This window comes from Colletotrichum phormii (genome assembly GCF_030913505.1).
Source record: "Colletotrichum phormii strain CBS 102054 chromosome Unknown BDP81scaffold_4, whole genome shotgun sequence".
NCBI classification, from domain to species: Eukaryota; Fungi; Ascomycota; class Sordariomycetes; order Glomerellales; family Glomerellaceae; genus Colletotrichum; species Colletotrichum phormii.
In genome coordinates, this window is record NW_026851446.1 from 1,013,427 (window position 1) to 1,029,707 (window position 16,281).

At 53.3% G+C, this 16,281-nt stretch overlaps 10 protein-coding genes across 10 annotated transcripts; 6 read left to right on the forward strand and 4 right to left on the reverse strand.

The window, feature by feature from the left end:
* Positions 1-867: 867 nt before the first annotated feature.
* On the forward strand, positions 868-2,102 carry BDP81DRAFT_161322 (RING-box protein). The gene is made up of 5 exons (XM_060582037.1): positions 868-1,105; positions 1,238-1,381; positions 1,432-1,510; positions 1,573-1,643; positions 1,692-2,102. The coding sequence occupies exons 2-5, from the start codon at positions 1,271-1,273 to the stop codon at positions 1,788-1,790; spliced, it is 360 nt and encodes a 119-aa protein (XP_060448915.1). The 5' UTR covers positions 868-1,105; positions 1,238-1,270; the 3' UTR covers positions 1,791-2,102.
* On the reverse strand, positions 1,621-2,756 carry BDP81DRAFT_419775 (microsomal signal peptidase 12 kDa subunit). Its single transcript, XM_060589796.1, has 3 exons — positions 2,436-2,756; positions 2,288-2,347; positions 1,621-2,221 (listed from the first exon to the last, which is right to left on the reverse strand). The coding sequence occupies exons 1-3, from the start codon at positions 2,484-2,486 to the stop codon at positions 2,021-2,023; spliced, it is 312 nt and encodes a 103-aa protein (XP_060448916.1). The 5' UTR covers positions 2,487-2,756; the 3' UTR covers positions 1,621-2,020.
* Positions 2,757-4,081: 1,325 nt separating this feature from the next.
* BDP81DRAFT_312500 (cora-like Mg2+ transporter) lies at positions 4,082-5,999 on the forward strand (the record flags this gene model as incomplete). The annotated part of the gene is made up of 2 exons (XM_060583811.1): positions 4,082-5,373; positions 5,423-5,999. 2 exons carry the CDS (start codon positions 4,082-4,084, stop codon positions 5,997-5,999), a joined length of 1,869 nt encoding a protein of 622 aa, XP_060448917.1.
* Positions 6,000-6,462: 463 nt separating this feature from the next.
* BDP81DRAFT_419778 (Tim10/DDP family zinc finger protein) lies at positions 6,463-7,279 on the forward strand. Its single transcript, XM_060589797.1, has 2 exons — positions 6,463-6,710; positions 6,894-7,279. Exons 1-2 carry the CDS (start codon positions 6,593-6,595, stop codon positions 7,058-7,060), a joined length of 285 nt encoding a protein of 94 aa, XP_060448918.1. The 5' UTR covers positions 6,463-6,592; the 3' UTR covers positions 7,061-7,279.
* Positions 7,275-8,547, reverse strand: BDP81DRAFT_419780 (ribosomal protein L23/L15e core domain-containing protein). Its single transcript, XM_060589798.1, has 3 exons — positions 8,413-8,547; positions 8,073-8,140; positions 7,275-7,951 (listed from the first exon to the last, which is right to left on the reverse strand). Exons 1-3 carry the CDS (start codon positions 8,435-8,437, stop codon positions 7,571-7,573), a joined length of 474 nt encoding a protein of 157 aa, XP_060448919.1. The 5' UTR covers positions 8,438-8,547; the 3' UTR covers positions 7,275-7,570.
* Positions 8,548-8,891: 344 nt separating this feature from the next.
* On the forward strand, positions 8,892-9,797 carry BDP81DRAFT_446653 (nucleolus protein; the record flags this gene model as incomplete). Its single annotated transcript, XM_060592089.1, has 1 exon — positions 8,892-9,797. One exon carries the CDS (start codon positions 8,892-8,894, stop codon positions 9,795-9,797), a length of 906 nt encoding a protein of 301 aa, XP_060448920.1.
* Positions 9,578-10,509, forward strand: BDP81DRAFT_161354 (uncharacterized protein). Its single transcript, XM_060582038.1, has one exon. The coding sequence runs from the start codon at positions 9,794-9,796 to the stop codon at positions 10,337-10,339; it is 546 nt and encodes a 181-aa protein (XP_060448921.1). The 5' UTR covers positions 9,578-9,793; the 3' UTR covers positions 10,340-10,509.
* A 171-nt stretch (positions 10,510-10,680) lies between these two features.
* On the reverse strand, positions 10,681-11,723 carry BDP81DRAFT_391040 (enolase-phosphatase E1; the record flags this gene model as incomplete). Its single annotated transcript, XM_060587497.1, has 3 exons — positions 10,681-11,319; positions 11,515-11,555; positions 11,678-11,723. 3 exons carry the CDS (start codon positions 11,721-11,723, stop codon positions 10,681-10,683), a joined length of 726 nt encoding a protein of 241 aa, XP_060448922.1.
* A 37-nt stretch (positions 11,724-11,760) lies between these two features.
* BDP81DRAFT_161365 (uncharacterized protein) lies at positions 11,761-12,707 on the reverse strand. The gene has a single exon (XM_060582039.1). It carries the CDS (start codon positions 12,524-12,526, stop codon positions 12,017-12,019), a length of 510 nt encoding a protein of 169 aa, XP_060448923.1. The 5' UTR covers positions 12,527-12,707; the 3' UTR covers positions 11,761-12,016.
* A 2,567-nt stretch (positions 12,708-15,274) lies between these two features.
* BDP81DRAFT_419788 (uncharacterized protein) lies at positions 15,275-15,740 on the forward strand. Its single transcript, XM_060589799.1, has one exon. It carries the CDS (start codon positions 15,327-15,329, stop codon positions 15,522-15,524), a length of 198 nt encoding a protein of 65 aa, XP_060448924.1. The 5' UTR covers positions 15,275-15,326; the 3' UTR covers positions 15,525-15,740.
* The last annotated feature ends 541 nt before the right edge of the window (positions 15,741-16,281 follow it).

A 16,281-nucleotide genomic window follows, 5' to 3' on the forward strand; every position in this document is an offset into this window, starting at 1 on the left:
TTCACGTGCGCTTCCAGCCTTACTCCTGTCTTCAGCTCCGGACGGCTCGCATTACCTCACCATCCTTGCTTTCCATCGTCAAAATTGGCAACAAGTTGCTGGTGCGAGTCACGGCCCTAGGGTTTCGGAGGAAATGCGTCACTACGACTCCTCAAGAGTCAAGGTAGGAAGCAGGGGCACAGTGCCTTGGACGACGGCCATGGTTTCGTTACCTTTACCAGTAGCCAGGTTTCAAGGCGTGCTTTCAATTTGCTGAAGGTCGGGCCAGTCAGGCCGCTCCCAAAAGTAGGTCCTGACTGTCAGACAAACGCTGGAGTTCCCTTACTCCCGACATGTCAGATGGCTGAAGCCGTTGCAAGACACTCCATTGAGACTGCGTTGCGTGGGTGAGTACCAATCTCCATAGTACAGGTATCTTGCAATGGAAAGTGTTTGTGAAAGGTATCTCATGCCATCAGATTTTGTGGTGACTTGTTGGTCCTTTCGCAGCCCAGTGCGCATTTCCGTAACGTCAATGGAAGACTGCCTTTACTGAGCACCGTAGTATCATGGCATGCTTAGGTAAGCCACTCGCTCAAGTTACCTATCTCTAGTGCCTCACTGTGAAGTACTTGCCGCTCTCGGGTAAGGTATGGGCAGGCCTACAGGGCGTTTTACAGGTACCCCTGCCTTACCTACAGTAGGAGACTCTTAATTCCCGGTCCTGAGGGGCAAGCAGCGACCTCGTTTCCCGCACTGTAAACCGTAAGGGAGCCGGTAGGTCATTCTCCGCCTCATGAACCCCGCCAAGGCAGGCGTGGAATGAGGCGCCTGCCTTACCTTACGGACCGGGGCCACTCCCGCTGGCAGCCTTTCTTGCCCGCCATTCGTATGCATCACCAAACCACGGAAGCCCGGTCAGCAAACGAGACACGACAAAGGCCGCAATAACCCCCCAAAGCTCGTTTCTCTCCCTGCAAACTTGAAGAGTTGCTTTGAGTCATCTTTGTAAGATAATTACCCGCAACCCGGAAGGCTCGACACAGGCTAGCCTGCCCGCCTGCAACCCTTTTGACCTCATTGATCGGACTTACCTTAGCTGACCACCTCTAAAGACACAGAAAAGGTACGCTTCTCACGCCTTATCCACAAGCCTTCCCCTGCCGAACCGCTGCTTCCCCCTCGATTTTCGACTTACCATCCTGATTCTGTCCGATATCGCTTGGTCGCGCAGTATTCAAACTCACCGCCTGAACAGAAGCCCGAACCGTATCCGATCCCATATACCACCATGGCCGATGTCGACATGACGGATGCGCCCGGCACTGCCGTTGCCAAGAAGGCCGCCGATGGCGAGAGCAGCAAGGCGGTCGACGCAAAGAAGCGCTTCGAAGTCAAGAAGGTGAGTAGATGGGAACCGATAGCTTGACGTAAGCTTACAAGTGCCTCTAGTGGAATGCCGTTGCATTGTGGGCATGGGATATCGTCGTCGACAACTGCGCTATTTGCAGAAACCACATCATGGATCTTTGTGAGTTGGACGCTGACGTGGTAACCCGCTGTTTCGCCCTTTCGCATGCTAACAATTCATAGGCATAGAATGCCAGGCAAACCAAGCGTCCGCTACTAGTGAAGAGTGCACTGTGGCCTGGGGTATCTGCAACGTATGTTCTCTTTACTACTTCTGCCTACTCTCGCTAACCTATGTGCAGCATGCTTTCCATTTCCACTGTATCTCACGTTGGCTCAAGGCTCGACAAGTCTGCCCGCTGGACAACCGCGACTGGGAGTTCCAGAAGTACGGTCGCTGAAGTGGCGCAAGACAATGGTGCGAGGATCTCGGTCGATGGATACGCAGCATTATGGTGGCATGGCCACGCAGAATAAGGATACAATCCGTGATACTCTCCTGACGAGCGAGGGCTGCGTCCAGCTCGCTGAAACAGCTAGCTAGAGAGGCCCTAAAGGGTGGGCACAGTTACAGACGCAGGAACCATACATCACAAATGACTTGATGAACAATTGACGTCTTTGTTCCCGGCTATCCCGACTTCTCTATTGTAGCCACATTCCGTGCTCCGGACCCGGACGTGGATCCAGGCTGTAGCCACTTGACTGGATGTTGCTTGAAAAAGGGCCAAGGAGGCACGACGAGGAGGAATGTGAGAACGGTTCCGCCCAAGCCAACGTAGACTGCGAGCTTGATGTCCTGGAGAATGTATCCGATGATGAAGGCAAGAACCTGTAGGGAAGGGAAAGTCAGCACGGAGTGCCATCATGTCGAAGTCGAGCGTTTGTCGGAACTTACTCCAGATGCCGAGAGAAGTAGAGTCGCCAGGAGATCTGCCAGTTTCTGGCCCTCAAAGTCCTGTAGGGAACATATTGTTAATCTCTGGAAGTGAAAGAGGCGTCAAAGACGACGCCGAGGGGAAGGTCGGTTTCCACCGGTGACGTACGATCTGGCCTTCCGCGATATCGCGAACCTTGTCGAGAATTTGATCGGCCATTGTAACTACCACCGCGAAACTGTCCAAGAGTTGTTCTTTCTGGTTGTTGGCCGGGCCGGTTGAAGTTGGAAGATGCGCCAGACGATGGGTCGGTGTGGTGAACAGCCCCCTTGCCAAGTCGTAGGTGCAGAATGTCGGACCGTAGATGTGTGTCCGAATACTTGGTTAGGTCTGTGGTTTCGAGGCGATCAACAGTTGATGATCTGGTATTATGGCGGAAGGAGCAGAAGTCTCGAAGTACCTTAGGTAAGGTAAGGTAGGTAGTATTAGGTAGGGAACAGGTATGCCGTTTCCGAAGCAAGTCGAGCACGGACTCTGGTCCTCAGGTGTTTGCAAGCTTCCACTCGGCACCATGTTCCTGCTCTAGCAGCTGCTATTGGGTGCAGAGTCCAACCACAAGGCGAACGATGGGGTACAGGCTAAACAGGCTAAGAGGACTGTGTGGGGTCACACGGTGCTGCCGCGGCTCCACTCCATGGTATGACACGCCCGCGGGCACCCAGACATCCTGGCCTGGAACCTGAGAAAAAAGTCTCTCTCTCTCTCTCGGCTGGCCTGTGCCGCCACCTAGCTTAGCGACTCACTGGCTCCAAAGTCGGATTTTTACTCAGAACCGGGAAATCTTCCCTTGCATTTGATCACCTTCTGGCCGTCCCCGTCATCTTTCGGTTCCATTCACCACCAAAAATTTCAAAAAACCCTCAACACGCTCAGGACAACAAAAAAAACTTGTCGTCCCAACTCCTTTTTCTGTGCAAACCAAATCTTTGCTCATTTGATTGTGCAGCAGTCAGAGCAGCTTTCTTCTTCATCAGTTTAGTCTGATCTTGTTCTGGTTGTTGATCCAGCGACCTACCACAACAATCGCATACTGTTTCCGGACGACGAAGACAAAGTCCCGCATCCTTGGGTCGCCATTCGCACCACCGACGACCATTGTACCTCGATCGTCATCCGATTCCCTCAACACCGCTCGTATTAACAAACAACTACCTCGACGACCTCATACACCATTGCATCATTCGAACTGCTGCGATAGACAGTAAAATCGCAATCGACTTTCGAGTTCCCCAGGTCGAAAGACCCACTTGATATTCTACCCGACGCTTCAAACCACCAAGTTGGCTTCACTCGCAGCTGACGCTACCTCTCCCACCTGTTCACTCCGAGGTCCTGGTTTCTGGGTCTACAGCGGAGTGCACAAGAAACCTCCGTAATCAGGTTTCAATATCGAAAAAGGAATCATTGGAAACATCACATCACATCTTCAGCATCTTTGCGCGTTAACGCTGTCTCCTCAGCGTATACGCACCTTCTAGGGACTGGCACGATCACAGCCACCCTGGAAGCTCGCTACTCTTTCAGCGCACACCGCGCCGGCCGCGCGGAGTGCGATTCGGCTACGGTCTACATTGAATACGCATCAGTTATGGGTATTTCCGCCTGATTCAAGAGTTGCGGAGGCCTTCGAAGAGGAACGAGTTTGAGACTTATAACCCATTCCCCTAAACGAGCTACCCACACACGAGCAGGTTAATCCTTTCGTCGGCTGTTGGGACAAGCAATACCACCAGCTTTCAGCACCAAACCTCAACATGTCTGACCACGAGGAGAACATCTCTGAGGGTGGCTTCAAGACGCCGATCCCTGAGCTCGACGACCACCGTCATCAGGTCGCCACCAGCCCTCACCCGGAGCGGCCTCGGAGAGGCACTTTCGATACGCTTTATGGAGCGCGCTTGCTTGGACCCGACTCGGTTTCCGGAGAGCGGTCGCCAAGCATTCGGGTTCGGGACTTTGAAGAGGCAATTGTCGATGATGAGGGAGGGGACGTCTCGCCGCATGCGCGACGGGTTCGTCGACCGACCGTTGAGACCATCACTGATCAGAGGTCCATCTCCCCGCCCAACTCGGTCAAGGCCTTTGCCGAAGCGCGCCGCCGCGAGCGTGGCATGTCTTTCTCCGAGTCCAAGGCTGAGAGGAAAGGCAGTGAAGAGAATCTGCATTGCGCCGGCTCAATCAGCAGCCGTCGTAGCCACCGCAGTCGACCTTACACGGTGGATGACGGCGCCAGCTTGGCCACCAATCAGTCAGCGGAGGAGGATGTTTGCTTCCCTCTTCAAGACCCCCGGCGCAAGGACCAGCTGTACATCGACTTCGACTACTTGGAGAATTTCGTCCAGTCTGACCAGGCGTCGCGAACGGCTAGTCGCCGCGACTCTCTCCGTGCCTTCCCGGATTTACGACAGACACAGAAGTCTGAGGGCCAGCCTCAGCTGCAACTCAGCACTGTAGATGGAGATATTGTCAACATGCCATCTGACACCTCTGACGAGCAGGAGATCTCAGAGAAGGAGCATCTCGCCGAAGAGGCCAAGAATAAGTCTGCAGCTGCCCAACAGCCTCTGGACCCCAACCGGTTCAGCTTCTTCTCTTCGGCTTGGGAATCAACGATTCACGCGGCAGAACTCGGGGACTTGGTTCTTCCCGGCGAGGATCTTCGGGGCCTTTTCACGCTCCCGGCCGATGAGTCTGACGGAGTTTGGTGGTTGAACGTCAACAATCCTACAAAGGAGGAGGTAACCGCCATCTGCAAAGCATTCGGTATCCATCCCTTGACGATTGAGGATATTACGACCCAAGAGGCGCGGGAAAAGATTGAGCTGTTTCCCTCGTACTACTTTGCAAGCTTTCGATCCTTTACCCCGGTTCAGGAAGACGATGGCTTGGAGTACGAGCCGTACAACCTCTACGTCGTCGTCTTCCGCGAGGGTACTCTGAGCTTCAGCTTCGAGCCTAATGCCCACGCTTCTCATGTGCGCAAGCGTATTGCCCTGCTCAGGGACTACGTTGCGTTGAGCAGTGACTGGATTTGCTACGCTCTCATGTAAGTGGACAAAGCCGAATGTCAATACCCGTGCTAATATGTTGTGTAGTGACGATATCGTGGATTGCTTTGCTCCAGTCATCCGTGACATCGAATTGGAGGCTGACGCCATTGAGGACGGTGTCTTCGTAGCCCGCGAGGACGATTCAAACCAGTTCCTGCGGTCCATTGGCCGAGTGCGCAAGAACACCATGGCTCTAATGCGCCTTCTTGGAGGCAAAGCTGATGTCCTGCGAGGCTTTACCAAGCGTTGCAATGAGAACTACAAGGTTACCCCTCGGATGGACATTGGACTTTATCTTGGCGATATACAAGATCACGTCGTCACCATGGTCACCAACCTCGGCCACTTCGAAAAGATTCTGTCTCGCTCCCACAGCAATTACTTGGCCCAGCTTTCCATCAACAGTATCTCCCAGGGTACACACACGAACTTGGTTCTCAGCAAGATCACATTCCTGGCGTCAATCCTCGTTCCGCTCAACCTCGTTTGTGGCCTGTTCGGCATGAACGTCCCGGTTCCTTTTGCGGACACTTCTCTTGTTCCATTCTTTGTCATCCTTGGAAGCTTGATTCTCTTCAGCGTTGTGAGCATGACGTTGGCTCGCAAGTACAAGTACATCTGAAGAAAGCATCGGAGCGCTGCTGTCAAAGCTGCGACTTGGTTCCTTTGTATGCCGCTATACTAGTAGGGCATGAGGTATAATCGTGATGGCTTGTGCAAGCAACAAAACAAGCAATGGGATTGGATAATGGTATTGTTCTGTCAAATAATCGACTTTAGTCTTAGTCTTGGTAGATGCGAGAAAAGAACAAGCGGTTTCGAGGTACTTCAAGACATGTTCCATGTAAACTACGCCTGTAATCAACTAGGCTTGTTCAATCCACAGTTCACTATCACGGAAGCTAAGAAAGATGTTTCTTGCACTGCATTGCCTACTTAGCTTATTTGTGAATGCCTTAATGATGATGACTGTCCCTTAGTTTCTTAGCTACACACAGACTCAACCAATGGGAGATGCCCATGTTATAGTGGAGACCAAAAAAAAGCTGGACTCAAGGAGCACAGAGCGGCAAACACTTCAAGCCTTTCGACCTCTACCCTACCTTACTACTTACCTTTCGTCGCAACCATCATACGCCTTCCTTTCGGTACTCGTAATCCATATTGAAGAACAATACTGTCAATCACAGGGCACACTACCACACAGCCGCAACCATGGACTCTTCAAGATCAGCGCTCGAGAACTCGGACCTCGACAAGCTCAACGACAAGGACAAGCTCGAGCTCCGCCAATTCCTCGCCAACGAGCAGCAGAGATCTCAGATTCAGTCACGTTAGTATACCTCCTTCATCCGTAGAACTGCGTACTTGGGGGAATATGGCAGATTGAAGGCGATGGGAGACTGTAGAGGGGGGATTGGTAGCATACACGGGCGCGGTCCCGGTCTCGCGCGGTTCAACCGGATGGCGGCGCAGAAAGAAAATAATTGGCAGCTAATTCGAATCATGATATTAGAAACCCATGCCCTCACCGAGATTTGCTGGAAGAAGTGCGTCAGCGGCTCGATCCGTGGCTCGAAGCTGGATAAGGGCGAGGAGGGATGCCTGGCCAACTGCGTTGACAGATTCCTCGACGTCAACTTCCTCACGATGAAGCACCTCAACAACATGCGCTCCGGTTAAAGGGGTCGGGAGGGACTGACAGAGGATCGCCCATGCTGGAGAAAACAGAAAACGGAACGCTTGGAAACGGCATACTAGAACGGGAAACGGTAGACCGGATTAGAAAGGAGCGTAGGAGAACTTAGTATTGAAGTCGCTCATGTACAAGCATATGTATAACTATGTTACTAGATAGAATGGCAAACCATTCGTCATACAACGCCATCTGGCACATGTCACATCGATTTCACAATTGCAATTTTCAAGTTTTGATAACCGAAAGATTGTCACGGGAGGAAGCGAATTCCGCATTCATGAGCATTTTCGAGACTGAACATGGTCATGGTACCCCAGCCTGAGTACCGGGAGAATCGATTGGTGCCCTCGAGGAGATGCCACTCCTGGGGAATCTGTATCAACAACCTTGAGACGCCCATGCCGATGCCTTTTACAGTCAATGAACCCGAATAGCTTTTTACTTTTTCATTTCCCATTCCCATTTCAAGTCCCTCGCGAAAAGTACTATCCGCTTTAAACGAGAGCCAGCTTGGTGGCGGCGATGTCAAGAGCATCGACGTCGGGGGTGAGGCGGGCGTAGGCCTTCTTGGAGCCGTCGGGGCGGATCAGGGTGTTGATCTTGACGGTGTCGATGTCGTAGAGCTTCTTGAGGGCCTGCTTGATCTGGGCCTTGTTGGACTTGACGTCGACGATGAAGACGAGGGTGTTGTTCTCCTCAATCTTCTTCATGGCGGACTCGGTGTTGAGGGGGTGGACGATGATCTTGTGCTCGTCGAGGCGGGGCGCGTGGGGGACCGACTTGCGGGGGAACTTGGGAGCGCGCGAGACGACGAGGGTCTTGGGGCGGTGGAACGAGGTGGTGTAGCGGACCTTGTTCTTGTAGTGACCGTGGGCCTAGGGAAGATGGTTGTAAGTTTCCTGCTTGTTTTCGGCAGACAGTGCCCATCCTGCGTAGACAACGATGATCTTCGTTGTCCCTGGAATAACGGGAGAATAAGCGTTTGCTTGTACTTACACCCTTCAGGGCAGCCTTGGCAGCGTTGTTGGCCTGCTTGGAGCCCTTAGGCGCCTTGGAGGCACCGCCTAGAGTAGAGATGTCGCATCAGCAATCGCTCTTTATTTTCAAAAGAACTCGCAAAATCTGCTGTAGCATGATGCTCCGGGAGAAGAGAGGCTTCGGCGTAGAGATTATTGGTGTTATCCCCCGTTCCGTCACCGTTCTGCCCATCGCTGTCGACGAAACAAGAGATTTTGTCGAGTCGCCATTGTGTGCGTTTTTGTGTGTATAAAAATTGGGAATGCTGCGCTCGCAAGTGTGTAATTCCTGCTGCTGCCGGGAGCTGGTTTTCAAGTACCTTTCTTCGCGTCCTTGGGGGCCATTTTGACTGATGGGGATGTTGGCTGGTTGGGCGGGTTAGCTGGTTGTCGTCGGTGTCGAGGTCGAGTGGGAAAAGAAGAGATTCCGAAGGTCAAATGTTTTTTCTCTTCTGTGGGCTTAGGGTTGAATTGGTCTGTGCATCTCGATTCCTTATCTTATCATGGCTGGAGAGGCGGGGAAGGTGAAGAGGAAAATCATTCCGCCGGTGCTGACAAGCTAGCCTAACTCAACCTGGCACTTACCAAATGGAAACAGGCTGCTTATGTAAGGCTCGACTTACACTCATTGAGCAGGGGAAGAAAAAAAATCCATAGCACTTGCAAAGTCGACTTTGATATTGACTTCATTGAGTATTCTCAAAACTCATTCGAAGTGCGCGACTTGGAAGCGCAACCCCCAAGTCTACCTGATTCTCATTTTGGTCTCCCTCTTTCCTCCAAAACAAGCGTCGGAAACATGGGAAGGACCAAGCCCGCCAACAAGCTGTTATCGAGAGGCCGCCCTCCCACTATCAAGAAAGCAAAGTCAATATCTCGCAAGGAGACGCGAACGCTTATCAATACTCACCACACACTGCAGAAGAAGCGCCAACAAGCATTGGCCCGAAATGATGAGAAAGAGGCAGCTGCGGTTGCAGCCGAAATTTCTGCCCTCGGCGGGCTCGAGGAGTACCAACGAGCCAGTCTCCAAGGCCAACGAGTAGATCGAGGCGGGGACAGCTCAAGAGTTCTCCTGGACTGGTTGCGATCAGCCGATCTCCAGCCCCTGAAGTCCAAGAGCACTCGAGATGAGGGGAAGGGCGAGGGCGCTGCGCATCGCCGATTGCGAATGCTCGAGGTGGGCGCTCTCAGTACCGATAACGCTTGCTCCAAGAGCGGCTTCTTCGATATGACTCTCATCGACCTCAACAGCCAACGAGCGGGCATCGTTCAGCAGGACTTCATGGAGCGACCCTTGCCAATGGACGACTCGGATCGGTTTGACATCATCTCACTCAGCCTGGTGGTCAATTACGTTCCTGACCACTCTCTCCGCGGTGAGATGCTTCTCCGCACGCTTTCATTTCTCCGTCAGCCCGGAGACGATCTATCGGATGCTACTCGCGCCCTGTTTCCCTCACTATTCTTGGTCCTCCCCCGAAGCTGTGTTGACAACTCGCGGTATTTCTCTCGGGATCGGTTGGTCGAGATCATGACGTCCTTGGGATATGTCCAACTTGAGGGAAAGGTCACGAACAAGCTTGTCTACTCATTCTGGAAGAGAGCGAATGCTCCAAGCAAACCGCTGCCCGCATTTGCCAAGAAGGAGCTCAACCCGGGTCTGAATCGTAACAACTTCACAATCACACTGAAGGGTCCATGATTGCGTGCCACCAGATTGAACCATTTCTTTGGTCTAAGGAGCCGGCTGGCAGATCATCAAGTGCGTTGAAAGCAGGACGTCGCCATTGTCATTGTGATCAAAGACGGGCCCCAATCACGATTCTGGCTGCCTTTTTGGGGGCAATCCTGGACGATCAGACGCCGAGGCGGGCCTTGAGGTGGTGTAAGTTCCAAGCGTTCTCCCCTCACAGCGATCGACAGGCGATCGTCCATATCCTCGCTTCCGTTTGGACGCCTCGAAGAAGTCACGTTTCCAATAAGCCAACGATGACCCGTGTTGTGGGACGAATGTCGTCGGCACGACGAGTCCACGATAAACCCCGCCGTCCGGGCATTTGGCAAGCGCCCGTTGCAAGCGACAGGCCGCCACGGCTGCTTTCACCTGCCTTCCACGGGACGGACGAGTCCATGTTCTACATCTGGATCAATCGGCAATTCATGCGAGACAAAACATGGACTTTGTCGGCTGCTGCGGAACCTCTGGCGTTTGGATGGGGCGTCAAGGTCTCGAGCTCCAGTTGATACAGCTTCGACCTGCCTGTTTCTCACAAGATGGCCATCTCGTTTACGGTCTCGTACTAGCTGTTGCGGGTAAAGCTAGGTATGAGATCCCACGTGCCTGAAGCCGAGGAATGGGCGACTGGCATCTAGAACAGACTTGGCTTGAAGAGTAAGGGATAGGATGGACGGGACAAGAGATGTGGAATTGTGCAGTCGACGGAGATGGGAAAGCTGAAGATGGTGTTCACCGGATGCAGACTGTATTCGAGGCGTTTCCATGCCGGTTTGTCTCCAATAGCGCTACCAAAAGTCTAGGAGGAACATTCGTCGTCGGGTACCCCGCAAGTCAAATTAGTCGCGTATCAGTGTTTTGATCCAAGGCCCTTGAGTTCGTTGAAGTCTCTGATCGGCTGCAACGTTGGGCTCAGGTCGTCCGGGAGTGGTGCGTTGCCGGGGCGGACGACGGGAATGCTCTGCATTCCGGCCTTGATTGCGGCTGTGACTTCGTTGGGGTTGTCACTGAGGAAGAGCCATTCCTCAGGCTTGGTGTCGGCGAAGTTTGACAGGATGGAGGCATAACTGCCGGGCTCAGTCTTGAGGCCGGCGTTGACCGTGTCGAACCAGCCCGAGATGAGGGGCGTCAAGTCCGCCGGCTGAGCATCTGTGTAGCCAAAGAAGAGCTTCTGGGCGGGAACAGAGCCAGAGGAGTAGATGACGAGGCGTAGGCCGGCGTCTTTCCAGGACAAAAGACGTTCAGCGACATCCGGAAAGAGAGGCGCCTTGATTTCACCCGACTTGTAGCCCTCTTTCCAGAGGTAGCCCTGGAGGGCCTTGAGGTACGAGGCCTTGACATCGCGTTTGACGAGGTCGCGGAAGTGCGCCTCGAAGACTGATCGATCAGACACGCAGTCCTCAGGGAATGCATTACGGTAGACTGCGAATTCGGGATTGTCCCATTGCTTGTCTAGGGCTGCCGGAAGGGCATCGACGGCATACGGGTACTGGAAACCGAGACATCAGCACGGGATTGACAGCGGCGGAACTGTGCCGCCGCGGGAGCATGCGCACGGTTGCCCGGCTCGGAATGACAGATACCACCTCCGTGCCATCGGAGGAGAATTCAAGAGAGTCATCCGGAGGGGGCCGCAAATTACCCGATGAACCAGGGGGTGGGTGGTTGGGGTGAGACGACGTACCAGCACATCTTTGACGAAGGATATGGGACAAACGGTTCCTTCTGCATGTTTGGAAAATCTCGAATCAGCATGGGCAATGTTATCGAGACTTGAGTCCACCAATGAATGCAACGAGATTATTCTGGATGCGGTGAGTTCGGCTTCAGGTAAGAAAGGCGCTCACCGATATCGAGCAATACGACACTAATAGCGCCGAGGTTGTGGGCCATTGTGTGAGCTGTCTGTAGAGAGAGAAAACTTGGTAACTTGGTATTGTGCGTTGTCGTGACAAGGTGAGGCAGCAGGAAGGAAAAAAAAATTAATTCCCGAGGTGACACGTCGAGACGGTAAGACTCGGAGGCGCGACGCGCGATCAGACTTTTTTTTTTTCTTCTCTTTCTTTGCGATTGTCTTTCTCGCTTCTAGATTGTGAAATCCTTCAGCGGCGTTTCGAAGAACTGTTTACTCTCCCAATTCAAGCTTCCGCATTTCAACGGAGACAGGTTGGCTGGCGCTAGCTAGTTCATGCATGAAGGTTGTGACGGCGGGAGATTAGAAGAAGGCGGTCAAGCCAGCGTCCGGAAGTCGAGTAGGGCCGGAACGGGAAAACGCGGTTGCAGAGCTGCAGACTTGCCGTGTGGATGCCCGGTGCAGGTGAGAGTTGGTGCGAGGTGTGCCTTGTGTGTGTGATTGTGTAAGAGAGAGAGAGAGAGAGAGATGGGTTGCGCAACGCCGCAAAGGTGTGTGTGAGTGGAGATGGCGAATAAGGTCGCAGAGAGCTACACCAACCCAGGCGTGCCATGGTAGCAGCCGGTGACATGGCCCAATAGCAGCAGACTGTTAAAACATCGATTGCATGACCAGGACTAACACTGAAGCAGCGGTGAGGACTGGAGAGGGAGGATTCAATTGGGGGCGATATCAAGCCGCAGCGGCTGGAACGAGTCCGTCGTCCGCGGACCAGCCGACGACAGTGGCAGAGTGGCTCTTCTCCCAAGGCTTCATGTAGCGAGTAGGTAGGTGGATGGGACATTTTGCGGCCGGCCGGTGGACTCGGGGGGCCGGAAAGGGGGGAGCCGGCGGGAAGCTGGTCGCGAGTCCGTCACGCATCAGGCGGTCTGGTTCCCTCCATCGTGAGAATTTGACAGGTCACCGGTGAACTCGAGAGAAGCGTAGAGAAGGTCGTCGTCCGGTCCTCGTACGGGCGTCGACGGACCCAAGGACGACGATGCGCTCGGGTACCTTGCGTGGAGCACACCGGCCTTGTCCCCGAGTCCTTTCAACGGACGCCTGGTTCAGGTCGCCGGCCGAGAAGCCTAGGATTTGGCAACTTGGTTAGGCTGATTATGGGTATCGAGAAACCCCATACCTGCCCGAGATCTAAAGAACGGGAGTCTAGAACCACAACGAGCACGCCAGAAAGGTCCTGAATGTGCTGGAGACTGGAGCTATCTCTTGGCTTGATTGGACGTTAGAGAGCTCTTGACAGGTTGACACTCTAAGAGGTGAGAGGACAGATACAAGCGCTGCGGTTAACAAGGCTATTGGGCTGAAGTTCTGAAGTGGCTGATAGTTTCTTTTCTTTTTTCCTAATCCGTTCGGCCCCCCCCCCTGCCGATGAGACCTCCGACACACATGCCGTGCCCTTTTCGTGCAGTCTCATCGTTGCTGTGCTTCCATCCAATCGTGCCTCTCTGCGATATCAATCCTTGTCACATTTGTGATCTCGTGGTACGACAATCTCCCTACTTTACGAATACCAACGCCAGAATGCCGCAAGAGGCATGGGAAATCGGGATGCCAACCACAATGCAAACAAACATTGCCAAAACGGACTTGGAATGGAAACGGCCACGGCGACAGCAAGGGTCCATGGATTGGCGTTGAATGACAAGCCACACGACATTTGGACCCCTTTGTTTCTAAGCACCTAATCTGCACGAAGTAGCTCGACCTAGAGATGCTCCTGTCCGCATTCGAAAAGTGTGGCAGTTGAGCCAGACTACCCGCCAATTGCGCCAGGCCGTTCTGATGCTCTCTCTCCTCGGTCGATAGAGCTCGAGCTTCGGAGGGGTCCCGCCCCAACAAGCAACGTGTCTCGCTGGCATATGATGGTGATGAGCGGACCATTGGTGTTTGGTATATGCCAATGGACAAGCGGCGGATCACGACCGAGCAGACGGGTGCGAACGGCGTGAATCTCGCCCAATGCCGAACGGACGCAAGATGTAATACTCAATATCTCGATACGTCACGCCTTCTTCTTGCCTACTGGCTATTGTGGATTCAACTCTGCCTTGACTGGCCTAACAGTCTGAGGGTCGGAAATGCGTTTGCTGTCGTGCGCTAGCACGTCCTCGTGCTAGAGTCCCAACGGTGTGAATCAATGGGAAAACCTGGAAGCTTGATGGAAGAAAGCGCGGCGCACGGCCTGCTTTCGTGGGATCTAGTTACACCGCGAGAAATGAAGAAAGTCACGAAAGAGCGAGGACGGAGAGAGAGAGAGACGGTGAAGACTTTCGGACCGCGTGGCCAAGAAAAGAATGAGCAGTCTCTCGAGTCTCGATGAACGCGCGCGGCGGCATCACGGACCCTGGCTCTGGTCCGATTCTCGCCTCCGCAACACGCAACTGAGGGCGAGGTCAACAAACTTTTTTTTTTCTTTTTCCTTTTTCCTGCTGGCCACATGTGCTTTCGCCGCCGCCGCCGCTTGACACATCGTCTCACGAGCCTAGACAGAGATTTGGAGCCGGTGACGGTGAGGTTGATGGAGCGGTATGAGTGACGGGGCGAAACATCAACGTATTACGGAGCTGGTGGAAGAGTCAGATACGGTGGTTGAAATCGAGGTACCTAGGAACTTGGATATCAGACAACTCAATCTACCTGGGAAGTAACTTTAGGACACGTCTGATGATCTCAGTGAGAGTCACTTCATTGCGAGCATTGTTGACAGAAGCCACCGCGTGCTTCCATCACATCCCGACTACACAGTGAAACGTACGGATACCCGGTGTTCATTCCCGTGAAGCTCGCCGCTCGCGGCGGCGGGGTTATCTTGGACGTCGGCGACGATCCGTTGCGCTCGCCCGCCTGTTCCGTGTCCAACACACCCTTCTCCCTTTTCGTATTGCGGCTGACCAGTCACAATGGTCAGTTTTATTCGCCAACAAGTCACAACGAAGTTACTGTTTTCTGCCAGCCGCAAAAAAGCAAAACACCTGCAAAACGCTCTACTCATCCAGAAGGGGTCGCTTGGTTGGTTGGTTGGTTGGTGATGGTGGTGGTGGGGTAGTATCGTGGCATGCTTTTGCTTTACAAGACATTCTGTCGCCTAAGCGAAGTCAGTTTGGTGTAGTACATGGCCATTTGGCCCATGTACCTACCACCCAGATAGGGCGGCAAGACGAGACAACGTTGAAGCGAGACATTGTAATCAGCTGTTATTGAGAGTTCTGATTTGTTTCTATCAGTCGATGCCTGCACCGCCTACTACTGGATCTTGACTGGCACTTTACAAGCCCCCCATTGCCCGCAGTAATGAGCGTGCTGCGGCATTGAGGCTTTCGTATGTTCCTACGTCTCTGACTCTTTCGTGAGGAGTGGGGATCGATTCACGGTGGCGGGGGATATTTCTTCAGGGTCATTCATTCAGCAGTGAGACCACTATTGCCCGGTCACACGACCAAGTCGTTGGGGAACGGAGTGACACCGGGGATGTGGAAAGACGTGGTGACTCGTGAGAAGTAGTCGAACGCCGACTGCGGCCCCCCCCCCCCCCTTTTCCCGTTCGATGGGAAAAGGAGGTTATGGTTACACTCATGTTATGACTGATGCCTGTATCTGATTCTCCATACCTTCATCATCGTCAACCCGGCCTGCCGAACCATCGAGCTATGCCAGGGATGCGCTTCCACACGACAGGAGTCAAGTTGGCGAACTCCGCGATTATTACGTCGTCTGGATGGCACACACATACTAGATTGGATTGTACACTTTTTCACTTTCCCGAGGTGCACATGGTAAACTGAGATGAAGGGAAGCTAGCGGACCACGCATCCCACGAACCTTTCGTAAGAACCAATTTGGGTTCAATGGGGGATGACGAAGAGCGCCAACCTCTGAAACACTCTCAAGGAGCGGCCGTGATCGGCATCAGCCATGGCTCAGCGTCACGGGCGCTAAGTACACATAGCAGAAGCATCAGATCTGAGCCTGTGAGCAGTGTAAAGGCCTCTCTGGGGGGGGGGGGGCAGCTTTCGAGGTGAGGTGGCCTTGAGGGAGCACTGGGGGGTTACATCAGCGTTCAATGATCGGACGAAGGTTTGACGTTAGAGCCCTTCCCCAGACCTCGGACTGGGCCAGATTGTCGATACGAAGCAAGGGGGTGGGCGGGTTCAAGGTTTCCAATGTCGCCATGTTGCGAAGCTGTAATTAAGGACACTTTGAATGGGCAATTGTACATAGTATAGAATGCAGATCGGTTCGTTTGCTTACGGCCAAAGATTAGGAGTGAACCGGAAGGAGGAACCGTGAAAGATAGCTACCTCATCTACGATAATGCAAGATAAAGCTCTCCGCAGGCGCAGTGTCCCACTCGTATCAACGGCCCACGGGTCATTTGAGATAATCATTCTGGGGTAACTTGTAACAGAGAGGAGAGAGAGCACTGAGATTGGGACCCTTCAATGGAGGAGGAGGAGGGAGGTTAGACCCCAATTGGGAAGAGACCCATGAAAGCCCGTTTTCTTGTTCTGGAAAGTCGATGGAGAAGGATTCGTGGCACAG

Coding starts and splice junctions, on each gene's coding strand:
- BDP81DRAFT_161365 (XM_060582039.1), bottom strand. CDS start 12,526: ATGTCCCATCCACCTACCTACTCGCTACATGAAGCCTTGGGAGAAGAG.
- BDP81DRAFT_419788 (XM_060589799.1), top strand. CDS start 15,327: ATGCCTGTATCTGATTCTCCATACCTTCATCATCGTCAACCCGGCCTG.
- BDP81DRAFT_419778 (XM_060589797.1), top strand. CDS start 6,593: ATGGACTCTTCAAGATCAGCGCTCGAGAACTCGGACCTCGACAAGCTC. Junction 6,711..6,893: donor GAGATCTCAGATTCAGTCAC/GTTAGTATACCT, acceptor TCATGATATTAG/AAACCCATGCCCTCACCGAG.
- BDP81DRAFT_161354 (XM_060582038.1), top strand. CDS start 9,794: ATGATTGCGTGCCACCAGATTGAACCATTTCTTTGGTCTAAGGAGCCG.
- BDP81DRAFT_419780 (XM_060589798.1), bottom strand. CDS start 8,437: ATGGCCCCCAAGGACGCGAAGAAAG. Junction 8,141..8,412: donor CCCCAAGGACGCGAAGAAAG/GTACTTGAAAAC, acceptor TCTCTACTCTAG/GCGGTGCCTCCAAGGCGCCT. Junction 7,952..8,072: donor CCAAGGCTGCCCTGAAGGGT/GTAAGTACAAGC, acceptor CATCTTCCCTAG/GCCCACGGTCACTACAAGAA.
- BDP81DRAFT_161322 (XM_060582037.1), top strand. CDS start 1,271: ATGGCCGATGTCGACATGACGGATGCGCCCGGCACTGCCGTTGCCAAG. Junction 1,382..1,431: donor AGCGCTTCGAAGTCAAGAAG/GTGAGTAGATGG, acceptor AAGTGCCTCTAG/TGGAATGCCGTTGCATTGTG. Junction 1,644..1,691: donor TGGCCTGGGGTATCTGCAAC/GTATGTTCTCTT, acceptor ACCTATGTGCAG/CATGCTTTCCATTTCCACTG.
- BDP81DRAFT_419775 (XM_060589796.1), bottom strand. CDS start 2,486: ATGGCCGATCAAATTCTCGACAAGGTTCGCGATATCGCGGAAGGCCAG. Junction 2,348..2,435: donor ATATCGCGGAAGGCCAGATC/GTACGTCACCGG, acceptor TGTTCCCTACAG/GACTTTGAGGGCCAGAAACT. Junction 2,222..2,287: donor TACTTCTCTCGGCATCTGGA/GTAAGTTCCGAC, acceptor CCTTCCCTACAG/GTTCTTGCCTTCATCATCGG.